The 27,545-nt window shown below is 43.8% G+C and overlaps 2 protein-coding genes across 3 annotated transcripts in view; both read right to left on the bottom strand.

Annotated features, from left to right (window-relative positions):
• Positions 1–693: 693 nt before the first annotated feature.
• Positions 694–17,041, bottom strand: LOC132764506 (solute carrier family 22 member 6-A-like). Of its 2 annotated transcripts, none has more exons than XM_060758535.2 (10): positions 16,637–17,041; positions 13,466–13,569; positions 13,212–13,366; positions 9,844–10,012; positions 9,534–9,657; positions 8,113–8,228; positions 7,760–7,974; positions 4,322–4,430; positions 3,908–4,111; positions 694–781 (listed from the first exon to the last, which is right to left on the bottom strand). In XM_060758535.2, the coding sequence occupies exons 1-10, from the start codon at positions 17,039–17,041 to the stop codon at positions 694–696; spliced, it is 1,689 nt and encodes a 562-aa protein (XP_060614518.2). The 2 variants fall into 2 exon arrangements, with proteins under 2 accessions (XP_060614518.2, XP_067328742.1); XM_067472641.1 differs by lacking the exon at positions 694–781 and having other exon boundaries at positions 3,904–4,111; positions 16,637–16,795; positions 16,892–17,041.
• A 7,404-nt stretch (positions 17,042–24,445) lies between these two features.
• The window catches only part of LOC132764269 (solute carrier family 22 member 6-A-like), a 32,073-nt gene continuing 28,973 nt past the window's right edge, over positions 24,446–27,545 (bottom strand). Inside the window, exon 10 of the mRNA XM_060758186.2 lies at positions 24,446–24,839. Within this exon, the coding sequence (XP_060614169.2) occupies positions 24,752–24,839 (88 nt within the window). The 3' untranslated portion in view covers positions 24,446–24,751. The remainder of the gene's footprint in view (positions 24,840–27,545) is intronic.

The following is a 27,545-nucleotide window of genomic DNA, read 5'->3' as shown; positions in this document are numbered from 1 at the left end:
TCCAGGGAGGAAGACACCATCAAAGCCCTCCTGACAGATGGCCATCCAGCCTCTGCTTAAAAACCTCCAGAGAAGGAGACATAATAATAATAATAATAATAATAATAATAATTCTTATTTATTTATTTATTTATTTATTTATGTTGTTGTTGACTATCCAGGGAGGAAGACACCATCAAAGCCCTCCTGACAGATGACCATCCAGCCTCTGCTTAAAAACCTCCAGAGAAGGAGATATAATAATAATAATAATAATAATAATAATAATTCTTATTTATTTATGTTGTTGTTGACTATCCAGGCAGGAAGACACCATCAAAGCCCTCCCAACAGATGGCCATGCAGCCACAGCTTGGAAACCTCCAGAGACACAGCTACTTGGTATGTAATACATCTCACAGTGATAGTCTTTAATAGCTAACAGGCAATGTCAATGATTATTACTACTATTTGAATGCAACCATCCCTTCCAGGCAAAGCTTGTAAAGGCCAAGGACGCAAAGAGAGACAGCAGATACCATTCTCCTCCAACTTGCATTCATCTTGTGTTTGTCCCCTGATCCTTTTACTCTCCCACTTAAATCCACAGTAATCTTTCTTTGGGCCGATAGCATCCAAAGTCCTGGGTTTGAAACTTTGGCTCATTAGCGGAGTCTGTTGTCTTGCTGCTTCTGAGTTTCGATTGCGAATTTGTTATGTTGTGGGTTTAGTGGATTGAAGCAGAGCCTGCATTTGGTGACTGAGAGGTTCTTGCTGTGACTTGTCCTTCTGCTGCTGGGATCTGAAAAGGAGAGAGCATCCGTTGGACATCAGCATTTGCGTTTTCATATCTATCTATCTATCTATCTATTTTTCTATCCATCCATCCATCCTTCCTTCCATCCATCCATCTATCTATCTTTCTATCTTTCTATCCATCCATCCATCCTTCCATCCATCTATCTATCTTTCTATCTTTCTATCCATCCATCCACCCTTCCTTCCATCCATCCATCCATCCATCTATCTATCTATCTTTCTATCTTTCTATCCATCCATCCATCCATCCATCCACCCATCTATCTTTCTATCTTTGCATCTATCTATCTATCTATCTATCTATCTATCTATCTATCTTTCTATCCATCCATCCTTCCATCCATCCATCCATCCATCCATCCATCTATCTTTCTATCTTTCTATCCATCCATCCATCCTTCCATCCATCCATCCATCCATCTATCTATCTATCTTTCTATCCATCCATCCATCTATCTATCTTTCTATCCATCCATCCATCCATCCATCCATCCATCCATCCATCCATCCATCCATCTATCTATCTATCTATCTATCTATCTATCTATCTATCTTTCTATCCATCCATCCTTCCATCCTTCCATCCATCCATCCATCCATCCATCCATCCATCTATCTTTCTATCTTTCTATCTTCCTTTTCTGTCTATTTAACTAAAACATATTAAATTCAATTCAAAGTCTTGCATAGGACACATAAGAATTGCGTTCCGAATATAAGAAAGATGATAACCACCAGTATACTATATGAGTGAATCAGCATTTGAGAGTTGGAAAGGAACCCTAAGGGCCATCCAGCCCAACCCCATTCTACCAGGTAGGAAGTCACCATTAAAGCCCTCCTGACAGATGGACATCCATAGTCTCAATCATAGAATCCTTGAGTTGGATGACACCCAAGGGTCATTTAGTCCAACCTCATTCTGTCAGGTGGGAAGATACCATCAAAGCCCTAGTGACAGATGGTCTTTCACCTCCAGAGAAAGAGACTCCTACATCATCATCATCATCAACAACAACATCATTGAATCCTAGAGTTGGAAAGGAGCCCCAAGGGCCATCCAGTCCAACCTCATTCTGTCAGGTGGGATGTCACCATTAAAACCTTCCCAACAGATGGCCATCCATAATCTCAATCCCTAGAGTTAGAGGATGCCCCAAGGGCCATTTAGTCCAACCCCATTCTGCTAGGCGGGAAGACACCATCAAAGCCATTCCACCTAAGTCGTCATTATCATCATCATTGAATCCTAGAGTTGGAGGACACCTCAAGAGCCATTTAGTCCAACCCCATTCCGCCAGGTGGAAGACACCATCAAAGCCCTAGTGACAAATGGTCTTTCACCTCCAGAGAAAGAGACTCCTACATCATCATCATCATCATCATCATCATTGAATCCTAGAGTTGGAAAGGAACCCCAAAGAACACCACATTCTCCCAGGTAGGAAGTCACAATTAAAGCCCTCCTGACAGATGGCCATTCATAATCTCAATCATCTAGAGTTGGAGGACACCTCAAGGGCCATTTAATCCAACCCCATTTTGTCAGGTGGGAAGACACCATCAAAGCTGTAGTGACAGATGGCCATTCCACCTCCAGAGAAGAGGACTCCTACATCATCATCATCATCACCACCACCATCACCATCATCATCATCATCTCCATCATCATCATTATTGACTCCTAGAGATGGAAAGGAACCCCAAGGACCATCCAGTCCAACCCCATTCTGTCAGGTGGGAAGTCACCATTAAAGCCCTCCCGACAGATGGCCATTCATAATCTCAATCATCTAGAGTTGGAGGACACCCCAAGGGCCATTTAGTCCAACCCCATTCTGTCAGGTGGGAAGACACCATCAAAGCCCTAGTGACAGATGACCATTCCACCTCCAGAGAAGGAGACTCCTACATCATCGTAATTGAATCCTAGAGTTGGAAAGGAACCCCAGAGGCCATCAAGTCCAACCCCATTATGTCAGGTAGGAAGTCACTGTTAAAGCCCTCCCAGCAGATGGCCACTCATAATCTCAATCATCTAGAGTTGGAGGACACCCCAAGGGCCATTTAGTTCAACCTCATTATGTTAGGTAGGAAGTCACTGTTTAAGCCCTCCCGGCAGATGGCCACTCTCAATCATCTAGAGTTGGAGGACACCCCAAGGGCCATTTAGTCCAACCCCATTCTGTCAGGTGGGAAGACACCATCAAAGCTCAAGTGACAGATGGCCATTCCACCTCCAGAGAAGGAGACTCCTACATCATCATCTTCATCATCATCATCATTGAAACCTAGAGTTGGAAAGGAATCCCAAGGGCCATCCAGTCCAACCCCATTCTGTCAGGTAGGAAGTCACCATTAAAGCCCTCCCAACAGGTGGCCATCCATAATCTCAATCATAGAACCCTAGAGTTGGACGACACCCCAAGAGTGTCCAACCCCATTTTGTCCAACCCCATTTTGTTTGGCAGGAAGACACCATCAACGCTGTAGTGACAGATGGCCATTCCACCTCCAGAGAAGGAGACTCCTACATCATCATCATCATCATCATCATCATTGAATCCTAGAGTTGGAAAGGAACCCTAGAGTTGGAGGACACCCCAAGGGCTATTTAGTCCAACCCCATTTTGTCTGGCAGGAAGACACCATCAAAGCTCTAGTGACAGATGGCCATTCCACCTCCAGGAAAGAGACTCATACATCATCATCATCATCATCATCATCATCATTGAATCCTAGAGTTGGAAAGGAATGCCAAGGCCATCCAGTCCAACCCTATTCTGTCAGGTGGGAAGACACCATCCAATCCCTCCCGACAGATGGCCATACAGCCTCTGCTTCATAAATTCCAGAGAAGGAGACTCGATTTCCATCATCATTGTTATAAATTACTATTATTAGTATTAAATCCTAGAGTTGGAAAGGACGTCAAGGTCTATCCAGTTCAACACCCTTCCGCCAGGCACCATCCAAGCCCTCCCGACAGATGGCCATGCAGTCTCTACTTACAAGTCTCCAGATATCTCAGCCCACATATCAAAACAAAGGATGCCTATTACAATTTGAGACTCGAGAGTGACAACCTCATCTCCCTTTATATACTCACTTGCTCTCCACCTGATCTATTGTTTCCGGGAGGTGGACGTTGCGCGTCTCTGGTAGGAAGGCAGCGGCGACCCCAGAGACGATGGGAGCAGCTCCATAGATCAAGTGGGGCAGGAAAGGGATGAACTCGCCAGACAACTTCACCAAGGGGGCTACCATTCCCCCCAGGCGGGCCATCGTGTTGCCATGTCCCATGCCGGTCTGCCTGGAAGTCCAAGCAAAAGGGTTGTTTGGTGCCATTCACCAGAAGGAACCAAATATGGCATTGCAGAATGAGATTTCTGTCCTTCTTCTCCTCCAAGTGTGTCTACACTGTAGAAGCAATGCAGTTTGGCACTACTTGGGGTTTGTAGTTTGTGACGGCAAACTAAATACCCAAATACCTTCCAAACGGCAACTATTCCCCCAGTCTTACCTGAGCACCGTTGGGTAAAGTTCTCCGGTGTATAAATAGACGCAGTTGAATGAGGCAGACAAGCAGCCTTTCCCAAGGACAGCAAGAGCAGTCCTCAAGGTTGGCATCTCTGGAATAATAAGAAGAAGAATCTCATCGATTATCAGGTTCAAATCCAGGGAGAGCTCAGATGAGCTCCCACTATCAGCTCCAGCTCCCCATGCGGGGACATGGGAGAAGCCTCCCACATGGATGGTAAAACATCAAAACATCCAGGCATCCCCTGGACAACGTCCTTGCAGATCATTGCAGTTTCACAAGCCACTCCTGACAAAAAAAATATAATGGATGGATGGCTAGATCAAAGGATGGACGGATGGATGGAGAGAGAGAGAGAAAGAGAGAGAGATAGACAGATCAAAGGATGGATAGAAGATGGATAGCTAGCCAGATAGATAGTTAAATAGAAAGATCAAAGGATGGAGGAATAGATAGATAGAGCAAAGGATGGATGGAATGATGGATGGAGAGATGATAGATAGATAGAGAGAGAGAGAGAGAGAGAGAGAGAGAGATAGCTCAAAGGATGGATGGAATGATGGATGGGTGGATGGAGAGATAGATAGATAGATAGATAGATAGATAGATAGATAGATAGATAGATAGACAGACAGACAGATCAAAGGATGGATGGATGGATGGATGGATGGATGGATGGATGGATGGATGGTTGGAGAGAGAGAGAGAGAGATAGACAGATCAAAGGATGGATAGAAGACGGATAGCTAGCCAGATAGATAGTTAAATAGAAAGATCAAAGGATGGATGAATAGATAGATAGAGCAAAGGATGGATGGAGAGATAGAGAGATAGAGAGATAGAGAGAGAGATAGAGAGATAGAGAGATAGAGAGAGATAGAGAGAGATAGAGATAGATAGATAGATAGATAGATAGATAGATAGATAGATAGAGCAAAGGATGGATGGAATGATGGATGGATGGATGGATGGATGGATGGATGGTTGGAGAGATAGATAGATAGATAGATAGATAGATAGATAGATAGATAGATAGACAGACAGACAGAGGGATGGATAGATGGATGGAGATAGATAGATCAAAGGATGGATAGAAGATGGATAGCTAGTCAGATAGATAGTTAAATAGAAAGATCAAAGGATGGATGAATAGGTAGATAGAGCAAAGGATGGATGGAGAGATAGAGAGATAGAGAGATAGAGAGATAGATAGATAGATAGATCAATCAAAGGATGGATGGAATGATGGATGGATGGATGGATGGAGAGATAGATAGATAGATAGATAGATAGATAGATAGATAGATAGATAGATCAAAGGATGGATTGATGTATTTTTGTACTACCAAGGATGTTTCTGGGTGAAGTGGCCCTTTGTGATGACACTGGATTGTCTGTTGCTCGGTGAAGTGGCCTTTAATGATGTCAGTGAGGGGAAAAGTGACATGTGTAGGAAGAGAAGGGAGGAAAGAGTCATATTGCCATGGAGACATTGTGAGCTAGACCTTCTGAGACTTGGAGAAGGGAGAAAGCAGGCAGGAGGGGTCCTCATGACAGTAGGTGATATGCTAGTAAAATATAAGAAGAATATAAGAATAAAATATAAAAACCTCAAAATAATAAAACAAAATCGTAGAGTAATAATTACTGAAAGATGAAAGTAATATAAAAATAATGTAATAATATAAAGATAATATATAATATAAATAATGAAATAATAAATATATAATCATATAATAATTTATAAAATAATATACATTAATATAAACATGTATAACACAATATAATATACAAATATATGTACAAATAATAAAATAAAAAATTAATAATTAAATGTAAATTGAATATAATGAAATTATAGAATAATAGGATGGATGCATTAGAGCAGTGTTTCTCAACCTGGGGGTCGGGACCCCTGAGGGGGTCACGAGGGGGTGTCAAAGGGGTCTCCAAAGACCATCAGAAAACACAGTCTTTTCTGTTGGTCATGGTGGTTCTATATGGGAAGTTTGGGCCAATTCTATTGCTGGTGGGGTTCAGAATGCTCTTCGATTGTACTTGAACTTTAAATCCCAGCAACTACAACTTCTGAATGTCAAGGTCTGTTAACCCTAACCTCCACCAGTGTTCACATTTGGGCATATTGAGTATTCGTGCCAAGTTTGGTCCAGATCCATCATTTTTTGATTCCACAGTGCTCTCTGGATGTAGGTGAACTACAACTCAAAAATGCAAGGTCAATGCTCACCAAACCCTTGTAGTGTTTTCTGTTGGTCATGGGAGTCCTTTGTGGTAAGTTTGGCCCAGTTTCATCATTGGTGGGGTTCAGAATGCTCTGTGATTGTAGGTGAACTATAAATCCCAGCAACTACAACTCCCAAATGTCAAGATTCTATTTTCCCCAAACCCCACCAGTTTTCACATTTGGGCATATTGAGTATTTGTGCCAAGTTTGGTCCAGATCCATCATTGTTTGAGTCCACAGTGATCTCTGGATGTAAGTGAACTACAACTCCAAAACTCAAGGTCAATGCCCACCAAACCCTTCAAGTATTTTCTCTTGCTCATGGGAATTCTGTGTGCTAAGTTTGGTTCAATTCCATTACTGGTGGATTTCTGAATGCTCTTTGATTGTAGGTGAACTATAAATCCCAGCAACTACAACTCCCAAATGTCAAGGTCTATTTTCGCCAAACTGTACCAGTGTTCCCATTTGAGCATATTTAGTATTCATGCCAAGTTTGGTCCAGATCAATCATTGTTTGAGTCCACAGTGCTCTCTTGATGCAAGTGAACTACAACTCCAATACCATTGTTGGTGAAGTTCAGAATTCTCTTTGATTGTAGGTGAAATATAAATCCCAGCAACTACAACTCCCAGATGACAAAATCAATCTCCTCCCCAACCTAACCAGTATTCAGATTTGAGTGTATTGGGTATTAGTGCCAAATTTGGTCCAATAAATGAAAATACATCCTGCATATCATATATTTAATGAAGTGACTGGACTGACCTTGAAGGAGCTGGGGGTGGTGACGGCCGACAGGGAGCTCTGGCATGGGCTGGTCCATGAGGTCACGAAGAGTCGGAGACGACTGAACGAATGAACAACAACAATCATAACAGTAGCAAAATTATAGTTATGATGTCGCAACGAAAATAATTTTTTCATTGAGGGTCACGACAACATGGGGGTCGCGGCATTAGGAAGGTTGAGAAACACTGCATTAGAGTCCTAGCTGCCTAAGTGAGCTGTCCAAGGTCCTGAAGATGGCCAGCACTTGGGTATCTCTCTCAATCTTGACCAAGAATGCCTTTCATTCCTCTCCTCCATGGTTGTTCCCACCCATAACCTTTTCCCAATGGGCTTGACCCATTGTCATAGGTACCTCCTGCGAGCACAGAAGGTGCCACCTCACCTTGAGGGATGTTGATATTGGCCAGGATGGTTAGTCCAGCCAAGATCAGGGTAGCAGCTTGGGTCGGGCGGCGCCCAATGTAACTGATGGTGAGCACCGAGACGAACTTGGCGGGGAAGTCAACGGCTCCGAAAATGAGAAGGGTCAAATAGATGTTGGTACCAAAGTTCTGCAAGTCCATGACCAGTCCATAGTAGGCGAAGCTGGTGGAGAACCTGGGAGAGAAGGGGAGGGCTGTCAGAAGCCGTTGGATCGCATTGAGAGATCCAGAACTTCTTTCCAAGATGTTCTAGGTCTTCCTAATGACTGCATCAGGGCAGTCATATCCCGCAACTCTGTGCTTGGTTCCTCACCACACGAAGGACAAGCAGCAGGAAATACGGCGCATGGTGGGCGTCCGCACCAGGTCCAAAATGGAATAGCTTGCTTTCAAAGAAGCCATTTCTTCTTTCATGTGGGACCTCAAGAACTGGAGAGAGTGAAAAGCAGAAAATATTATGAGAAGGAGAGATTTAGCTTTCCTTCCTTCCTTCCTTCTTCCTTCCTTCCCAGCCTCTTCTCTCCTTCCTTCCTTCCTTCCTTCCTTCCTTCCTTCCTTCCTTCCTTCCTTCCTTCCCTCCCTCCCTCCCTCCCTCCCTCCCCCCTCCCTCCTTCCTTTCTTCCTCCCTCACTCCCTTTCCTTCCTTCTCTCCTCCTTTCTTCTTTCCTTCCTTCTTCCTTCCTTCCTTCCCTCTTCTCTCCTTCCTTCCTTCCTTCACTCCCCCTTCCCTCCCTATTCCTCTTTCTTTCTTTCTTTCTTTCTTTCTTTCTTTCTTTCTTTCTTTTGTTCTTTCTCTCTCTCTTTATTCCTTCCTTCTTTCCTCCTTCTTTCCTTCCCTCCTCCTTCCTTCTTTTCTTCCTTCCTTCCTCCCTCCTCCCTCCTCCCTCCCTCTTTCCTTCCTTCTCCTTCCTTCTTCCTTCCTTCCTCTTTTCTTCCTCCTTTCTTTCCTTCCCTCTCTATTCTCTTCTTCCTTCCTTTCCCACCCCCTCCCTCCCTACTATTCCTCCCTTCTTTCTTCCTTTATTTGTTTCTTCCTTCTTTCCTTCCTTCCTCCTTCCTTCTTTTCTTCCTTCCTTCCTCTTTCCTCCCTCCCTCTTTCCTTCCTTCTCTCCTCCTTCCTTCTTTCCTTCCTCTTTTCTTCCTCCTTCCTTCCTTCCTTCCTTCCTTCCCTGTCCTCTCCTTCCTTCCTTCACTCCACCTTTCCCTCCCTATTCCTCCTTCCTTCTTTCTTTTTTCCTTTATTTCTTTCTTCTTTCCTTCTTTCCTCCTTCTTTCCTTCCCTCTTCCTTCCTTCCTTCTTTCCTTCCTTCCTTCCTTCCTTCCTCCCTCTTTCCTTCCTTCTCTCCTCCTTCCTTCCTTCTTCCTTCTTCCTTTCCTTTCCTTTCTTTCCTTTCTTTCTTCCTTCCCCTTTCCTTTCCTTCCTCTTCTTCCTTCCTTCCTTCCTTTCCCACCCCCTCCCTTCCTACTATTCCTCCCTTCTTTCTTCCTTCTTCCTTCTTTTTTCCTTCCTTCCCTCCTTCTCTCCTTCCTTCCTTCCCTCCCCCTCCCTCCCTACTATTTCTCCCTTCCTCCTTCCTTCCTTCCTTCCTTCCTTCCTTCCTTCCTTCCTTCCTTCCTTCCTTCCTCCTTCCTTCCTGAGGCTGTTAGGAATTGTGGGAGTTGAGGTCCAAAACACTTAGAGGGCCCAAGTTTGCCCATGGCTGATGTAGATGTTTGAGCTCTAGTCCATCTCACCTCAGTGGTCAGCTTGTCGGCCACTTCGGGCTTCCCGTTGATCCTGGCCACCCTCTTCAGCTCCTTTGTGGCCCAATCTAGCTTGTTAGCCGTCACAAGCCAGCGGGCCGATTCAGCAAACCACCTGCAGGAGAGCCATAGAGTCTTAGAGTTGGAAGAGACCCCCAAGGGCCATCCAGTCCAACCCCCTTCCACCATTCAGGAAGGCACCATCCAAGCCCTCCCTACAGATGGCCAGCTGTCAAGCCTGCCCTCTATGCCCTCGCCCAAGTCATTGATAAAGATGTAGTAATTGGGCCAAAGGCTTTACCAGGAGTAGAAAAAGAAGAGGAAATACGGCAAGGAGACGGCCAGTTGCAAGTGACGCCATTCCGGAACGAGGTACGCCAGACCTGCCAAGAGAATCTGTCCAGTGGTGTAGGAATAGCCGGTCAGAGCGCCCAGTATGGGCCTTGTCCTGGTGGGCGTCCATTCCACGCCTGTTGGGAGTAATGCGTTGGGTTATTGCTTATAGCTTGAGTCATCGAATCATAGAAGAGACTACAACCCATTTCTGCCACAATCAAAGCCCTCCTGACAGATAACCACCTAGCTTTTGCTGAAAGACCTTTGGAGGAGACTCCATCCTCCTCATCATTACTATCAATGCTATTATAAGAGACTGTTATTATCATTAGATGAGGAGGAGGTGGAGGAAGATTGAGTCCTAGAGTTAGAAGAGACCCCAAGAGCCATCCAGTCCATTCACATTGTTTCAGACAGGAAGACACCATCAAACCATCCCTGACAGGTGGCCTCTTCTAAATGATCTCTGGAGAAGGAGAGTCCATCACTTTGAGCATCAATATTATAAAACATTATTATTATTATTATTATTATTATTATTATTATTATTATTATTGATTCCTAGAGTTGGAAGAGAAGCCAAGAGCCATCCAGTCCAACCCCATTCTGTTAGACTGAAAGGCACCATCAAAGCTCTCCTGACAAATGGCCATGCAGCCTCTGCTGAAAGACTTCTGGAGAAGAAGACTCCTTCCATCTCATCCTTCTCCTCATCATCGTTATTATAAGAGATTATGATGATGGTTGAATGCTAGAGAGAGCCCAATGGCCATCCAGTCCAACCCCATTCTGTCAGATAGGAAGGCACCCTCAAAGCTCTCCCAACAGATGTCCATCCAGCCTCTGCTGAAAGACCTCTGGAGAAGAAGACTCCATCCATCTCATCCTCATCATCAATGTTATTATAAGAGATGATGGTGGTGGTGGTGGTGGTTGAATCCTAGAGAGAGCCAAATTGCCATCCAGTCCAACCCCATTCTGTCAGATAGGAAGGCACCATCAAAGCTCTCCCAACAGATGTCCATCCTGCCTCTGCTGAAAGACCTCTGGAGAAGAAGACTCCATCCATCTCCTCATCATCATCAATGTTATTATAAGAGAGGATGAGGATGAGGATGATGATGATGGTTGAATTCTAGAGAGAGCCAAATGGCCATCCAGTCCAACCCCATTCTGTCAGATAGGAAGGCACCATCAAAGCTCTCCCAACATATGTCCATCCAGCCTCTGCTGAAAGATCTCTGGAGAAGACTGCATCCATCTCATCCTCCTCCTCATCAATGTTATTATAAGAGATGATGATGATGGTTGAATCCTAGAGAGATCTAAATGGCCATCCAGTCCAACCCCATTCTGTCAGATAGGAAGGCACCATCAAAGCTCTCCTGACAGATGTCCATGGATGAAGAAGACTCCATCCATCTCATCCTCCTCCTCATCATCAATATTATTATAAGAGATGATGATGAGGATGATGATGATGATTATGATGATGGTTGAATCCTAGAGAGAGCCCAATGGCCATCCAGTCCAACCCCATTCTGTCAGATAGGAAGGCACCATCAAAGCTCTCTCGACAGATGTTCATCCTGCCTCTGCTGAAAGATCTCTGGAGAAGAAGACTGCATCCATCTCATCCTCCTCCTCATCATCAATATTATTATAAGAGATGATGATGATGATGATGATGATGATGATGATGATGATTGAATCCTAGAGAGAGCTCAACAGCCATCCAGTCCAACACCATTCTTCCAGGCTGGAAGACACCTTCTAACCACTCCTGACAGGTGGCCATCCAGTTCTGCTATAAGATCTCTACATATTCCAACGTCATTATCGTAATTAATATTGTTGTTGTTGTTGAATCTAATAATTGAGAGAAAACCCCAGGGGCATCCAGTCCAACCCCCTTCTGCCAGACAGGGAGATACTACCAAACCACTCCTGACAGATGACCAGCTAGCGCTTGCTTAAAAACCTCCAGAGGATATTCCACCATCATTGTCAATATTATTATAAAAGATTATTATTATTAATAATAGTAGTAGTAGTAGTAGTAGTAGTATAGAATCCTAGAGTTGGGTGAGAGTTCCAGGTCCAACCCCTTTCTGCCAGATAGGAAGACACCATCAAACCACTCCTGACAGATGACCAGCTAGCTTTTGCTCAAAGAGCTCCAGAGAAGGATATTCCATCATCATTGTCAATATTATTATAAAAGATTATTATTATTAATAATAGTAGTAGTAGTAATAATATTATAATAGAATCCTAGAGTTGGGTGAGAGCTCCAGGTCCAACCAGTCCAACCCCCTTCTGCCAGACAGGAAGATACTATCAAACCACTCCTGACAGATGACCAGCTAGCTTTTGCTCAAAGAGCTCCAGAGAAGGATATTCCATCATCATTGTCAATATTATTATAAAATGATGGTGATTATGATGAGGATTATTATTATTAGTAGTATTAGTAGTAGTAGTAGTAGTATAATAGAATCCTAGAGTTGGGTGAGAACTCCAGTTCCAACCAGTCCAACCCCCTTCTGCCAGATAGGAAGATACTATCAAAGCACTCCTGACAGATGACCAGCTAGCTTTTGCTTAAAGACCTCCAGAGAAGGATATTGTCAATATTATTATAAATAATAATAATTATTATTAGTAGTAGTAGTAGTTGTAGTATAGAATCCTAGAGTTGGGTGAGAGCTCCAGGTCCAACCAGTCCAACCCCCTTCTGCCAGACAGAAAGACACCATCAAACCACTCCTGACAGATGACCAGCTAGCTCTTGCTTAAAGACCTCCAGAGGATATTCCATCATCATTGTCAATATTATTCTAAAAGATTATTAGTAGTAGTAGTAGTAATAGTAATAGTAGTAGTAATATTATAATAGAATCCTAGAGTTGGATGAGAGCTCCAGGTCCAACCAGTCCAACTCCCTTCTGCCAGACAGGAAGACACCATCAAACCACTCCTGACAGGTGACCAGCTAGCTTTTGCTTAAAGACCTCCAGAGGATATTCCATCATCATTGTCAATATTATTATAAAAGATTAGTAGTAGTAGTAGTAGTAACAGTAGTAATAGTAGTAGTAGTAGTAGTAGTAGTATAGAATCCTAGAGTTATTATTATTATTATTATTATTATTATTATTATTATTATTATTATTGAATCCTAGGGTTGGGTGAGAGCCTGAGATCCAACCAGCCCAACCTCCTTTTGTCAGCCAGGAAGACACCATCAAACCACTCTCGACAGATGCCCATGCAGCCTCCCTTTAAAAAAACCTCCAGACCACATGGAAGGGAATGCTAGGCAATGCTCACAAATAGAGACACAATTGAGGACGACGCCTGAGTAGGCCATTCCCGTCAGGAAGCGGAAGACGCAATAGACACTGAAGTTGGGGGAGAAGGCCGTCACCGTCCCAGAGATGGCCAGCTGCAGGTAGGACCAGATGAGGATCAGCCGGCGTCCAAACCTGAGGAAGAGAAAAGGAGCGAAAGTTGCACACTCTCGGCCTCAGAAGATCCTGTGATGGTGGTCACTTAAGGTCGCCATAAAGACCATAAAGACTTACTTGTCTGAAAGGCCACCAAATATGACGCCTCCAACCAATACGCCAGCCATGTAGATCGACTGGGCCATTTCTTTCAGGGTCCTTGAAGAGCAAACCAGGTTCCACTGCAAAAAAATGGGGTTCAGAAGGAGCAGAGGAGAAAAGTGTCCAACTGTGAAGACATTCATGGAGTAGAAGGGTATGGCCGTCCATGAAGGAAAACAATACACGTCTGGTAGAGTCTCCTTCTCTGGAGGCGTTTCATCAGAGGTGGAAGACTGACCATCTGTTGGGAGGGCTTTGATTGTGCCTTCCTGCATGGACTCTTGGGGTCTCTTCCAACTCTATGATTCCCCTTGAGCAATCGTACCATGTAAAGCGCGTCCGCCAATGCGCCGAATGAGAACCGTCACACTTTGAGTCCTGGATTATTATTACACTAATAATAATAATAATAATAATAATCCAGGACTCAAAGTTTGCAGTTCCCAAGACCATCTCATGGAGACATGGCATTTAAAGTAAGGACCACCTGCAGTCATTCCACAGTGTAGCTGAACCCAGAAAAGTGTATGGACCTTGGGAACTATAACTCCCAGTAGACTGGGAGTTATAGACTGATGGATCATATGGAGCCATGGCACATAAAGTGGGGTGCAAAGGCATTCGTTCCATACTGTAAGTGCATGAAGAGAAAGGTTTGGACTTTGGAAAACTATGACTCCCAGACTGCACAACGTGGAGACACGGCATCATCATCATCATCATCATCATCATCATCATCATCATCATCATCCAGGACTCAAAGTGTGCAATTTCTAAGACCATCTCATGGAGACATGGCATTTAAAGTAAGGTCCAACTGCAGTCATTCCATAGTGTAGATGCACCCAGAGAAGGGTTTGGACCTTGGAAAACCATGACTCCCAGACTGCACAGCGTGGAGACATGGCATAATAATAATAATAATAATAATAATAATAATAATAATATAATAATAATAATAATAATCCAGGACTCAGAGTGTGCAATTCCCAAGACCATTGTGTGGAGACATGGCATTTAAAGTAACTGCAGTCATTCCATAGTGTAAATGCACTCAGAAAAGAGTATGGACCTTGGGAAACTATAACTCCCAGGAGGGCTCCATCACATGGAGCCATGGCACATAAAGTGGGGTGCAAAGGTATTCATTCCATACTGTAAATGCACCAAGAGAAGGGTTTGTACCTTGGAAAACTATGACTCCCAGACTGCACAGCGTGGAGACATGGCATAATAATAATAATAATAATAATAATAATAATAATAATAATAATGGCAGATAATGTCTTCTATGCACTTACAATACAACATTGTGCATGTTCATGAAAACTTTACATTGGGGAAAATAGTTTGCAAATCTGTAAAGTGTTGTACTAAAATAGACAGCCAGCCAGCCCTCCATATCCATGGATTCCTGAATTTTAAACTAGTGCCTTGTATTATTATTATTATTATTATTATTACTATTACTATTATTATTGACACAAAAGCACAGTATGTCACAGCAAATGAGAGCTATATGGTGGATTTCGTATATTATTATTATTATTATTATTATTATTATATAATGGGGAGTTGGAGCTGACAGAGGGAGCTCAACCAGCTCTCTCCAGATTCGAACCGCTGACCTGTTGGCACAAGGGTTTAACCCACTGTGCCACAGGGGAGCTCCACAACAACAACAACAGAGGCAAAATAGTATTTTAGTTTTTGCCTTCTTTTTCCCAAAAGATGACACTGGGCTGCATTCAAACTGATAGATGCTTAGGTTACTGTGAGTTTTCTGGACTGTATGGCCATGTTCCAGAAGCATTTTCTCCTGACATTTCTCCCACACCTATGGCAGGCATCCTCAGAGGTTTTGAGGTTTGCCATAGATGTGGGCAAAACATCAGGAAAGAATGCTTCTGGAACATGGCCATACAGCCCAGAAAACTCACAGCTACCTAAGTACCTGTCAGTTTGAATGCAGAATTTTTCCGAATGAAGCAGAGAGTGTTTGAGGACTGAGACATCCGTAGGGAGACCAAGGTGCTTGTTTGTAAAGCTATTGTCCTCCCAACCCTGCTATATGCCTGCGAAACGTGGACTGTCTACAGATGTCTACATTGACACTGAAATACAACACTGCCTGAGCTCTGTGAGTGTAGCATTTTTTCCGAATGAAGCAGTGAGTGTTTGAGGACCGGGACATCCATAGGGAGACCGAGGTGCTTGCTTACAAAACTCTTGTCCTCTCAACTTTGCTATACGCCTGCGAAACATGGACTGTCTACAGACATCAACATTGACACTGAAATACACCACCTAAGCTCTGCGAGTGCAGCATTTTTCCGAATGAAGCAAAGAGTGTTTGAGGACCGGGACATCCATAAGGATACCAAGGTGCTTGTTTATAAAGCTATTGTCCTCCCAACCCTGCCATATGCCTGCGAAACGTGGACTGTTTACAGACGTCACACCCAATTCCTAGAACTATTCCATTAGCGCTGCCTCCAGAAAATTCTACAAATCTCTTGGGAAGACAGGCAGACAAATGTCAGCGTGCTGGAAGAAGCAAAGACCACCAGCACTGAAGCGATGTTCCTCCGCCATCAACTCCGCTGGAACGGCCACGTTGTCCAGATGCCCAACCACCGTCTCCCAAAGCAGTTCCTCTACTCCGAACTCAAGAACGGAAAATGGAATGTTGGTGGGCAGGAAAAGAGATTGAAAGATGGGCTCAAAGCCAACCTTAAAAACTCTGGCATAGACACTGAGAACAGGGAAGCCCTGGCCCTTGAGTGCTCCAGTTGGAAGTCAGCTGTGACCAGCAGTGCTGCAGAATTTGAAAAGGCATGAATGGAGGGCGAAAGAGAGAAAAGTGCCAAGAGGAAGGTGCGTCAAGCCAACCCCAACCAGGACCACCTTCCACTTGGAAACCGATGCCCACACTGTGGGAGAACATGCAGATCAAGTCACTTACGGACCCACCGCCAGCACACTGATCCTGGAAGACTATCCTACTCGGACAACGAGAGATCGCCTAAGTAACTAAGGTCATAACATGGGGACTGCCTTACATTAAAGTGCACATACAGTGAAGCGGAAGCGGCACAAAACCCAAGATCAGATGTGCAAAATGAGACGGAAGAAATGTGGCCTCACCTCCATGACGAAGGTATTTGAGAAGACGCTGCGGTCGTAAAACCATCCATCGCGGCACGGCTCCGTTTCCAGATTGGTCTTGTTGTAAGCCTCGTTGTAAGTTCCATTGAGGATGCTGGCGTTCAAGAGCCACCACTGGTGCCGGACAAAGCGGCGACACTGTTCGGGACGTTTCCGTTCGTCCCAAGGGATGGCGACGGTGAGGAGTTCCTCTTCTCCCAAGCTTTGGTTTCCAGGGCCATCTTCATAGCGGACCACGCAGTGGTGGTCACCGAGGGCTGCCGTGAAGTTCTGCAGCATCATATGGCTTGCCATCAGCAACACCGGGAGGGACAACAAGGTTACATAGATGATCTGGAACCGTCCCATGCTGCCCACATGTTCCAAAAGCTCTGCAAAGCTCATGGTGGCCTTCAAGAAAGACCAAGCTCTACCAAGACAAGAATGGATGGGTGAGCCTCAAAGACAAGCCACAAAATGGTGATGATGATGATGGTTCCTCCACTAACAGGAGACTTGGTGTCCACCGTGAAACCGGAAACCAGAATGTATTGCTTTACGTGATCGCTTGGTCATCTTTGATCTTCTTGTCCACCACACTCAATATCAATATGGCCTTTTCCCTATTCCATCAGAAGATCCAGAGGTCAGGATGGGGCTCCCATCCTTGTGTCCCATCTTCTAACACACCCGCCAAGCTTGAACTATCCGAAGGTGTATATAAAGCCCATACTTGGTTAAAGTGTGACAGCGTTGAGGGCCCAAAAGGGGTGAAAGTGAACACCGGGAGCATCTTTTGGCCCAGAGGGCAGCCTAGGACAGAGAGATGTGGTCCTTCTTGACCCTTTGCCACATGTTTGGGTGTATTATTCACACAGCTGTGTTAGGAATTAACTTCCTTTGGGAGCCAGCCAGGGTTGGGAGCAGCGCTCTGATTTGTTCTCAAGGAGGTCTGAATACCAAGTTTAGGATCTAGAATGACAACTTCTGGCTAGAGGTGTGATGTGTATGGAGTAATTAATCCTCTGGAGGACTTTTGGGAAGCCTTAGTATCCCACTGTATGCAGAAACCTGGTCCTCCTCCTCCATACAGAAGGTCAATATCTCGATTCAGGTATATTAGGTGGAGTCTCCTTGTCTGGAGACGTTTAGGCAGAGGATGGATGGCCATCCGTCAAGAAGGCTTTGATTGTGCTTCACTGATGTCGGAACTGGGTTGGACTGGATAGTCATTGGGGTCTCCTCCAACTCTAGGATTATATGATCCCTCTCTTTAGATGTTTAAGTAGAGGATGGATGACCATCTGTCAGGAGGGCTTTGATCGTGTTTTCCTGATGTCAGAACTGGGTTGGACTGAATAGTCATTGATGTCTCCTCCAACTCTAGGATTATATAATCCCTTTCTTTAGATGTTTAAGCAGAGGATAAATGGCCATCTGTCGGGAGGGCTTTTATTGTGTCTTCCTGACGTCAGAACTGGGTTGGATTGGATAATCATTGGGGTCGCCTCCAACTCTAGGATTATAAGATCCCTCTCTTTAGATGTTAAAGCAGAGGCTGAATGGCCACCTAGTGGGAGGGCTTTGATTGTGTTTTTCTGATGTCAGAACTGGGTTGGACTGGGTAATCATTGGGGTCTCCTCCAACTCTAGTAGTATATGATCCCTCTTTTTAGATGTTTAAGCAGAGGATGGATGACCATCTGTCAGGAAGGCTTTGATTGTGTCTTCCTAATATCAGTATTGGGTTGGACTCGATAGCCACTGGGGTCTCCTCCAACTCTAGGATTATATGAGCCCTCTCTTTAGACCTTTAGGCAGAGGATGGATGGCTATCTGTTGGGAGGGCTTTGGTTGTCTCTTCCTGATCTCAGAACTGGGTTGGACTGGTTAAGCGTTGGGGTCTCCTCCAACTCTAGGATTATCTGATCCCTCTCTTTAGATGGATTGATGGCCATCTGTCGGGGCAGCTTTAATTGTGGTTTCCTGCCCGGTAGAATGGGGTTGGACTACGTGGTCCTTGGGGTCTCTTCTCTGACTATGATTCTATATAGGTTGACTTTGTAATAATAATAATAATAATAATAATAATAATAATAATAATATACTTTATTTATATTCCGCTCTATCAAGCTGAGGGGACTTAGAGCAGATTACAGAATACATATATGGCAAAAATTCAGTACCGTTATACAATTAACAAAGACAGACAGTACATAGACAGAGACAAGGCTTTTCTCTTTTTCATTTCCAACATTTGATGTTGCACTCGAGACCAGGAAAAGCCCTCTGACATTAAACACCACACAATTGAGTAGAAATGCAATCGGTTTATTGAAGATAATTAAAAAACAGTAAAAGTAAAAAAGCACTTTAAAGGAATGGGTAAATCCAATTAGGTAGGAAGATAAGCCGGAACAAAATAGTCCAGGAAATTGGTCCATCAAGGTTCATGAAAAACAAAGGCAGAAACTTCTATGGTAAAATCCAAAACACTGAAAACGGGAATCCAAGGCACTTAAACACGTAATCATAAAATCCAGTAATTAAAAACATAAATCAAAGGCACTTAAACATGAATCTTTCCAAAACAAGGCTTCCAAGGAACAGGGACGAGATCTTAAATTGATTCGAAATGATGCTTCATCTGACTACAGATCCTGTACTTGGAACTTTTATCTCCTCTCCAAGAGGCCAGAAATAGGTTTCGCTTTAGCCTTGAATCCCTTATCTTTCTTTCTCTGAGCTTGGCAGAACACCTGAGACACTGATCTGCTTTCCTATTCTGACTAATAACATCCCGTCTATCTATTTGCTCATTAAGTTGGCCCAGGTGCTGAGTTGTTTTCAAGCTCCAAATCATGGGCATTCTCTGGTAGCAATTCAGGGAGCACACCATCATCATCCCCCCCCCCCCCCCCATCCTTCAGGGACATTCTCATGAGAAAATACACTTTGAACAGGAATTGGTTTCGCTTTAGCCTTGAATCCCTTATCTTTCTTTCTCTGAGCCTGGCAGAATGCCTGAGACACTGATCTGCTTTCCTACTCTGACTAATAACATCCCGTCTATCTATTTGCTCATTAAGCTGGGCCAGGTGCTGAGCTGTTCTCAAGCTCCAAATCATGGGAATTCTCTGGTAGCAATTCAGCGAGCACACCATCACCACCATCCCACCCTTCAGGGACATTCTCATGAGAAAATACACATTGAACAGGAATTGGTTTCACTTTAGCCTTGAATCCCTTATCTTTCTTTCTCTGAGCCTGGCAGAACGCCTGAGACACTGATCTGCTTTCCTATTCTGACTAATAACATCCCGTCTATCTATTTGCTCATTAAGTTGGGCCAGGTGCTGAGCTGTTTTCAAGCTCCAAATCATGGGCATTCTCTGGTAGCAATTCAGGGACCACACCATCATCCCCCCACGATCCTTCAGGGATATTCTCATGAGAAAATACACTTTGAACAGGAATTGGTTTTGCTTTAGCCTTGAACCCCTTATCTTTCTTTCTCTGAGCCTGGCAGAACGCCTGAGACACTGATCGGCTTTCCTATTCTGATTAATAACATCCCGTCTATCTATTTGCTCATTAAGCTGGGCCAGGTGCTCTTTATCCAAAAAATCCTGCAAATCTCTTCGGAAGACAGGCAGACAAATGTCAGCATGCCGGAAGAAGCAAAGACCACCAGCATTGAAGCGATGCTCCTCCACCATTAACTCCACTGAAGTGAAGTCCACGTTGTCCAAATGCACGATCACCATCTTCCCAAAGCAGTTACTATACTCCCAACTCAAGAACGGGAAACGTAATGTTGGTGGGCAGGAAAAGAGATTGGAAGTTGGGCTTAAAGCTAACCTTAAAAGCTGTGGCATAGACACCGAGAACTGGGAAACCCTAGCTCTTGAGCGTTGGAACTGGAGGTCAGCTGCGACCAGCAGTGCTGCAGAATTCGAAAAGGCACAAATGGAGGGTGAAAGGGGAAAAGGGGCCAAGAGGAAGGCGTGTCGAGCCAACCCTGACCGCGACCACCTTCCTTCTGGAAACTGATGTTCTCACTGCAGAAGAACATACAGATCAAGAGAGCCATTCAGCAGTGGAACTCTCTGCCCTGGAGTGTGGTGGAGGCTCCTTCTTTGGAAGCTTTTAAACAGAGGCTGGATGGCCATCTGTCAGGAGTGATTTGAATGCAATATTCCTGCTTCTTGGCAGAATGGGGTTGGACTGGATGGCCCATGACTGTGAGAGCCGTTCAGCAGTGGAACTCTCTTCCCCGGAGTGTTGTGGAGGCTCCTTCTTTGGAAGCTTTTAAACAGAGGCTGGATGGCCATCTGTCAGGGGTGATTTGAATGCAATATTCCTGCTTCTTGGCAGGGGGTTGGTCTGGATGGTCCATGAGGTCTCTTCCAACTCTTTGATTCTATGATTCTATGATTCAGCTGTGACCAGCAGTGCTGCGGAATTTTAAGAGGCAGGAATGGAGGGAGAAACGGGCTAAGAGGAAGGCGCATTAAGCCAACCTGGAAGAGCATGCGGGTCAAAAATAGGGCTCTATAGTCACCCACCCACTTGGAAGGCCATCATCCTTGGACAACGAGGGATCGCCTAAGTAAGTAAGTAAGTACCCAAGAGAGTCTGATGTTGCATATTGACAAATGGGATAATTGTAATGTTTGTCTATCAGTGTATTGGAACAGTTATTTTCTGAGGAAGGAAAATACAATCAAGGACACAACACAAGCAAATGATATAATACGGGATTTAATAAAGGCTTCCAACCAGGCAACAGTCTTGGGTTAGAGAAGGCGAACTGAGCAATTCTTGAAATGCCATATATCATATCATCATATCATATTTAATTACTTATTAATCGCCCTCCATCCGAGAATGCTCTAGGCGATTTACAGCTAAATTGTAAAAGATAAAATACATACATACAGAAATTAAAAATTAACAGAGATTGAATGCTCTAGTAAAAAGCCAGGTCTTAAGTGCTAGAGTAAAAGGTCCTAAGTCACGCATGGCTCTCATATAGGGCGGCAAGAAATATATACATGCATTGATGTTCCACAATTCCATAGTATTGAGACAGGGCGGTTCAAGTGTTGTCAAAGCGCATTAATTCTACAGTGTAGCCCAGGGGTCCTCAAACTACAGCCCGGGGGCCGGATACGGCCCTCCAAGCTCATTTACCCAGCCCTCACTCAGGGTCAACCTAAGTCAAAAACGACTTGAAAGCACACAACAACAACAACAACAACAACAACTGTGCTGTTATGCGCTTGGCCCGTAATAATTGTCTTTTGAACAGGACGTGCACTTTGTGCCCAGAGAGATGCCAGGGTGCCTTGATAGAGAGGCCCTATGGATTTTCCTCTGGAAGAGTCTTTAGAGGCTTGAAAGGTTTAACAAAGTCCTTTATTATTGAACAAATTAAACAAATACTTCTTCAATCTTCAACAACAATCACACAAATGACTGGCGGCTTTCTTTATCTTGTCCACAAGGGACAGGCAACTGGCTTTGAGAACTGTTTCTTTTCTTTTGAAAGGAAAATCCTTTTTTAACCTCTCCCAGGCAATCTACTATCTAGGCTTTGCTGATGTGGGTCCTACTACCGGTTCCAAACTACGTCTTGGGTCCCGAGTAGACCTACCAGTCGAGGCTTTGTAAATTCTCCAGCTGGAGTTCTTTGGGTCTGCAAAACTGTTTCCCCCGAATGCTGTAAGGCTGAGAGGCTGTAAGTTCCCAGCCAGAGCTTTGTGGCTATTTCTCCCCGGAAGCTGTTTCCCCCAAAATTGTAGGAAATGAAACTTTTCTGCAGGTGGAGCTAGTCCACGTCCTGTAGCTTAGTTTCCTTCTGTAAGACTGGACTAAAAATGGCTCCCTCTCCTCCAAGGGCCCTGGGGAAAGGGGCGGAACCAAAACTTAACAATGATTGATGGGTCCTTGGCCCTATAATTGCAAACCAAGGGAAGTCATCTTTGCAAAATTCCTGAAACCTTGGAATGCATGCAGACATTTAATAGAAAGAAAATGAAGTTGGAGCAAGCTCCTGGTACAGCCGTACCAGCACAACAACAACAATCCTATCTCATCAGCCAAAAGCAGGCACACACTTACCATTGAAATACTAATAAGTTTAGATTTGCTAAAATTGTTCTTCATTTTAATTATTGTATTGTTTTTAAGTGTTTTTGCACTACAAATAAGATATAGGAATTCATTCATTGGATATTTTTTTCAAATTATAATCCGTCCCTCCAACAGTTTGAGGGACTGTGACCTGTTTAAAACAGTGTTTCTCAACCTTTCTAATGCCGTGACCCCTAAATGAAGTTCCTCATGTTGTGGTGACCCCCAACCATATTTTCGTTGCTACTTCATAACGGTAATTTTGCTACTCTTATGAAGCATAATGGAAATATCTGACATGCAGGATGTTGTGACGATGTGTACGTTTTATTTCTTTGGTTATGTGTAGTTTGGACAGTGGTTTAGGGATGGTAAGTATGGGAGATTATGTTTTGTGGGAGATGGTGGCTTGGCGTTAGCTGAGTTGCCATAGCAACAGGGGCGTAGCCAACTGCCTCTTGAGGAGGCAGCTATTTTAAAAAGTCAGTCAGTACGCTGGTGAGCTACTGAGAGGACTGAGTCTCTGGGTGGAGATTCAGGGAATGTGTCTGTAGCCGGTGTGCTATAGGAAAGACTGAATCTCAGGGTGGGGATTCAGGGAATCAATTGGTGACCAAAGTAGTTGCAGAGAAGGACCCGGTAGTGAGAGAGCTACGCTATCAAATAAACAAAGCCTTCTGTCATTCACAGTCCCTTTATAAGATAGCTCCTAGGTTGATATTGATCGTTGCCTGGCTTCCCTCATAGATTAGGTGGCAGTGGGTGTTTTACCACTCGCACCTTCACATTTGGTGGCATTCGGTGGCATTAAAACAGTCTCCTTTACAGATGTATTTTCATTGTTACAAATTGAACATAATTAAAGCATAGTGATTGATCACAAAAACAATATGCTCGGGGAGTATGGACAATGGATGATGGGATTTGCAGTACCTTCAACCGATTCAGCTCTGACTTCCACAGACCACTGAGACCCTCACAAATTATAGACCTGGAACAAACTTGGCACACAGAACCCCAATGGCCAACAGAAAATACTGGAGGGGGTTGGGAGGAATAGATAATGATTTTTGCGAGATGTAGTTCACCTACATACGAAGAGCACTGTGAAACCAAATGACTGTGCATTTGGACCAATGTAAAGGTAAAGGTAGTCCCCTGACATTAAGTCCAGTCATGTCTGACTCTGAGCTGTGGTGCTCATCTCCATATCTAAGCTGAAGAGCCGCACACAGAACTCCCATTACCAACAGAAAATACTGGAGAGGTTTGGGGAAAATAGACCTTGGCATTTGGGAGCTACTGGGATGTATAGCTCCCCTGCCATCAAGGAGCATTCTGATCTCCAGCATAAATAGCAAGGGCCGGGCAAAAAGGCTGCCCACACAACCTTGCAATTTGGGCAGCCCTCCGCCTGGGCCCCATGCCCTTCCGAGCTGGGGGTCGGCAGCCATTTTGGAGGGGGCGGAGCCAACCAAGGTAGCTTCACGACCCCCTGAAAATGGCCCAACGACCCCTCTGGGGGTCATAACCCCCAGGTTGAGATCCGCTGGTTTAAAAAGTTTAAGGACCCCTGGTGTAGTTGGAAGTTGCAGGATTGTGGATTCGTTCTGAGGTTGGACTAGATGACCTTTGGGATCCCTTTTGACCCTGTCCTTCAAAAAAAACAACTCCATTATAAATACCAGTATATATTGTTTTCTGACAAAACAAAGGCAGTCGTTTGGTGTGTCATTTGGTTTTTTTTTATATCCCTTGTAAAGCATTATTGAATATATTACTATACCGATCGTGCGGATCGTTTGTTTATGACGGATCCTATTTGTCACTACTTGCATACATTTTGCTTATCTGGAGGGCCCTTTGCATTATTCATTTGACCCCAGGGAGAAGGACAAACAGTATGTTGGTTAAATATCCCATCTCCGCAATGTCCAGAATGTATTTTTTCCAGATGTTTGGAATATTTAAAATATATCAGCAGGCCTCTCTGAAAAGCACCTTGTCCTGGGTTTGGAGCAGGATTTTCTCCTGGGCGAATTCTTCCTTGTTCTTCTTTCTGGCTCTTTTGGAGGAAAAGGAAAGAAAAATCAGCCATTGGGTCAAATCAAGACTATCTTTTATTTGCTTTCATTCATCATTTCAATTAATATGCCAATCCATCCACCCATCATTCCAATTAAGGTTCATTCTACATCTGCTTTCATCAATCATCCCAATTAATATTAACACCTGTCTTGAATTGTTAGTATTAGTAATCTATATACATGAAAATGTAATGTTCGTTTGTGGGGTTAACAGAACTAAAAAACCACTGGACGAATTGACACCAAATTTGGACATAATACGCCTATCAGACCAACGAGTGTCCATCACTCGTAAAAACATTGAAAAACACAGCAGAAGAGACTTAAAAAGCCAAAAAAAACCCATTACAGTGCATGCGCAAAACCACATATATACAGAAACACACATACACAAATATATATGCTCACATATATGCAAGGATGGACAGAAGGAGAGAAGAAGGGATAGAAAGAGTGAAAGGAAGGAGAGAAGGAACAAAAGAAAGAAAGAAAGAAGGACGGAAGGCAAGAGAGAAGAAGGAATAGAAAGAGTGAAAGAAGGAGGGAAGGAGAGAAGGAAATAAAAAAGTGAAAGAAGCAAGGAAAGAGGGAAGGAAGGAGAGAAGGAACGAAAGAAAGAAAGAAAGAAAGAAAGAAAGAAAGAAAGAAAGAAAGTGGGGAGGAAGGAAGGAACAAAGGAGGGAGGGAGGGAGGAGAGAAGAAGGGATAGAAAGAGTGAAAGGAAGGAGAGAAGGAACAAAAGAAATAAAGAAGGAAGGAAGGAAGGAAGGAGAGAAGAAGGGATAGAAAGAGTGAAAGAAGGAGGGAAGGAGAGAAGGAAATAAAAAAGTGCAAGAACCAAGGAAAGAGGGAAGGAAGGAGAGAAGGAACAAAAGAAAGAAAGAAAGAAAGAAAGAAAGAAAGAAAGAAAGAAAGAAAGAAGGGAGGGAGGGAGGGGGGGAGAAAGGGAGGAAGGAAGGAAGGAAGGAACCAAAGAGCAAAGGAAGGGAGGAAAGAAACAGGTAGAGAAGGAAGGGGAAAAAAGGAAAGGAAAAAGAGGGAAGGAAAGAGGGAGGGAAGGAAGGAAGGAAGGAAAGAGAGAGGGAAAGTTTGGCCACAGTCACTCATAAAAACACTGAAAAACATAGCAGATGAGACTTAAAAAGCAAAAAAATACATTACAAAGCATGCGCATAACCACATAAATACACATATATACAAATATATAAATACACACATATACACATATATATACACACAAAACACATACACAGACTGGGCCAAAGCAACGTGTAGCAGGGGACGGCTAGTATTACACATAATATAAAGTATATAATTATAATATCATATTATTAATAATATTAGTATTATTAACATTAATACTAATATTAATAATAATATGATATTATAACTATATATATTTATATTAGATGTAATATTACTAATAATATTACAGTATAATAGTATGGTACAACATAGTAATATATAATACTGATATTGTGCTATGCTAATAATATAATATATTGTATGCATATATATTTTGTAAGCCGCTGAGTGCCCTTCAGGGTGAGAAGGGCGGCATATAAATGCCATAAACAAATAAATAAATAAGTCTGTTCAATTTCCTCCAGTCCTGTTGCCCTTTGGGTGCATTAGACTACAACTCCCATAATCCCTATGTCTAGATAGTTTGGGTGGAAGGCTTTGACTGGATCTACGCTGAGCATATAATGCCATTCGAACTGCATTATATGGGCCTGCGCTGGCCATATAACTGCATTATATTGGTATTCTATACTGAGCATATAATGTCATTTCAACTACTGTACATTATATAGGCCTGTCCTGACCATATGTGTTATATGGGTCTTCTATGCTGAGCATATAATGCCATTCAAACTACATTATATGGGCCTGCGCTGGCCATATAACTGCATTATATTGGTATTCTATGCTGAACATAGGGAGTGGTCAGGCCAAAGCTCTGAGAGCTCCTGCCTTTGCTGTGGAGTTCCCCAGGGTGCTCTCCTCTCACCCCTGTTATTGAACATCTATGTCCGGCCACTTGCTGGACTGGTGCGGAGCTTTGGCATAGAGTGCTACCCGTATGCAGATGATACCCAGCTACTCTTGCGTCTTGAACCTGGGACAACTGCGATTCCTGAGAACTTTAGGCTGTGTTTGGAAGCAGTGATGAGTTGGCTGCGAGCGAGCAGACTCAAAGTCAATCCTGCAAAAACTGAGATCCTCTGACCCGGCCAGCTGCCCGAATGAATCCAGTCTCTGCCTGATTTCGATGGGGAAGCTCTGGTTCCGTCTGCCACTGTTCAAAGCCTTGGGGTTGTGTTGGACTCATCGCTGACGATGAAGGCCCAGGTCACTGCCATAAGGAAGCAGGCCTTTTTTCATCTTTGCCAGGAAAGGAAATTGGCATCCTACCTTTCGGTAGAAGCATTGGCAACAGCAATCCACGCAACAGTCACCACGAGGTTGGACTATTGCAATGCCTTATATGCTGGCCTTCCGAAGTCAACGACACAGAAAATTCGGATGGTCCAAAATGCGGCGGCCAGGCTGCTAGCGGGATCATCTATAAGATCCCATATCACACCGATTCTGCAACAACTGCATGGACTACCAATAGAACATCGGATCTCTTACAAGATTCTGATCCTGACATTGAGAGCTCAAAATGGCCAAGGACC

This window comes from Anolis sagrei, chromosome 12, assembly GCF_037176765.1.
Source record: "Anolis sagrei isolate rAnoSag1 chromosome 12, rAnoSag1.mat, whole genome shotgun sequence".
Taxonomy (NCBI): domain Eukaryota; kingdom Metazoa; phylum Chordata; class Lepidosauria; order Squamata; family Dactyloidae; genus Anolis; species Anolis sagrei.
Note: the sequence above shows the minus strand (reverse complement) of the source record. Positions and strands in the feature narration are given on the sequence as shown.

Excerpts from the sequence above, each read along its gene's own strand:
- LOC132764506 (XM_060758535.2), bottom strand. The coding sequence starts at position 17,041 with ATGAGCTTTGCAGAGCTTTTGGAACATGTGGGCAGCATGGGACGGTTC. Across the intron at positions 13,367-13,465 it reads TTTGGTGGCCTTTCAGACAA|GTTTGGACGCCGGCTGATCC; the intron begins GTAAGTCTTTAT and ends TCTCTTCCTCAG. Across the intron at positions 4,112-4,321 it reads CTTTACCCAACGGTGCTCAG|GCAGACCGGCATGGGACATG; the intron begins GTAAGACTGGGG and ends TTGGACTTCCAG.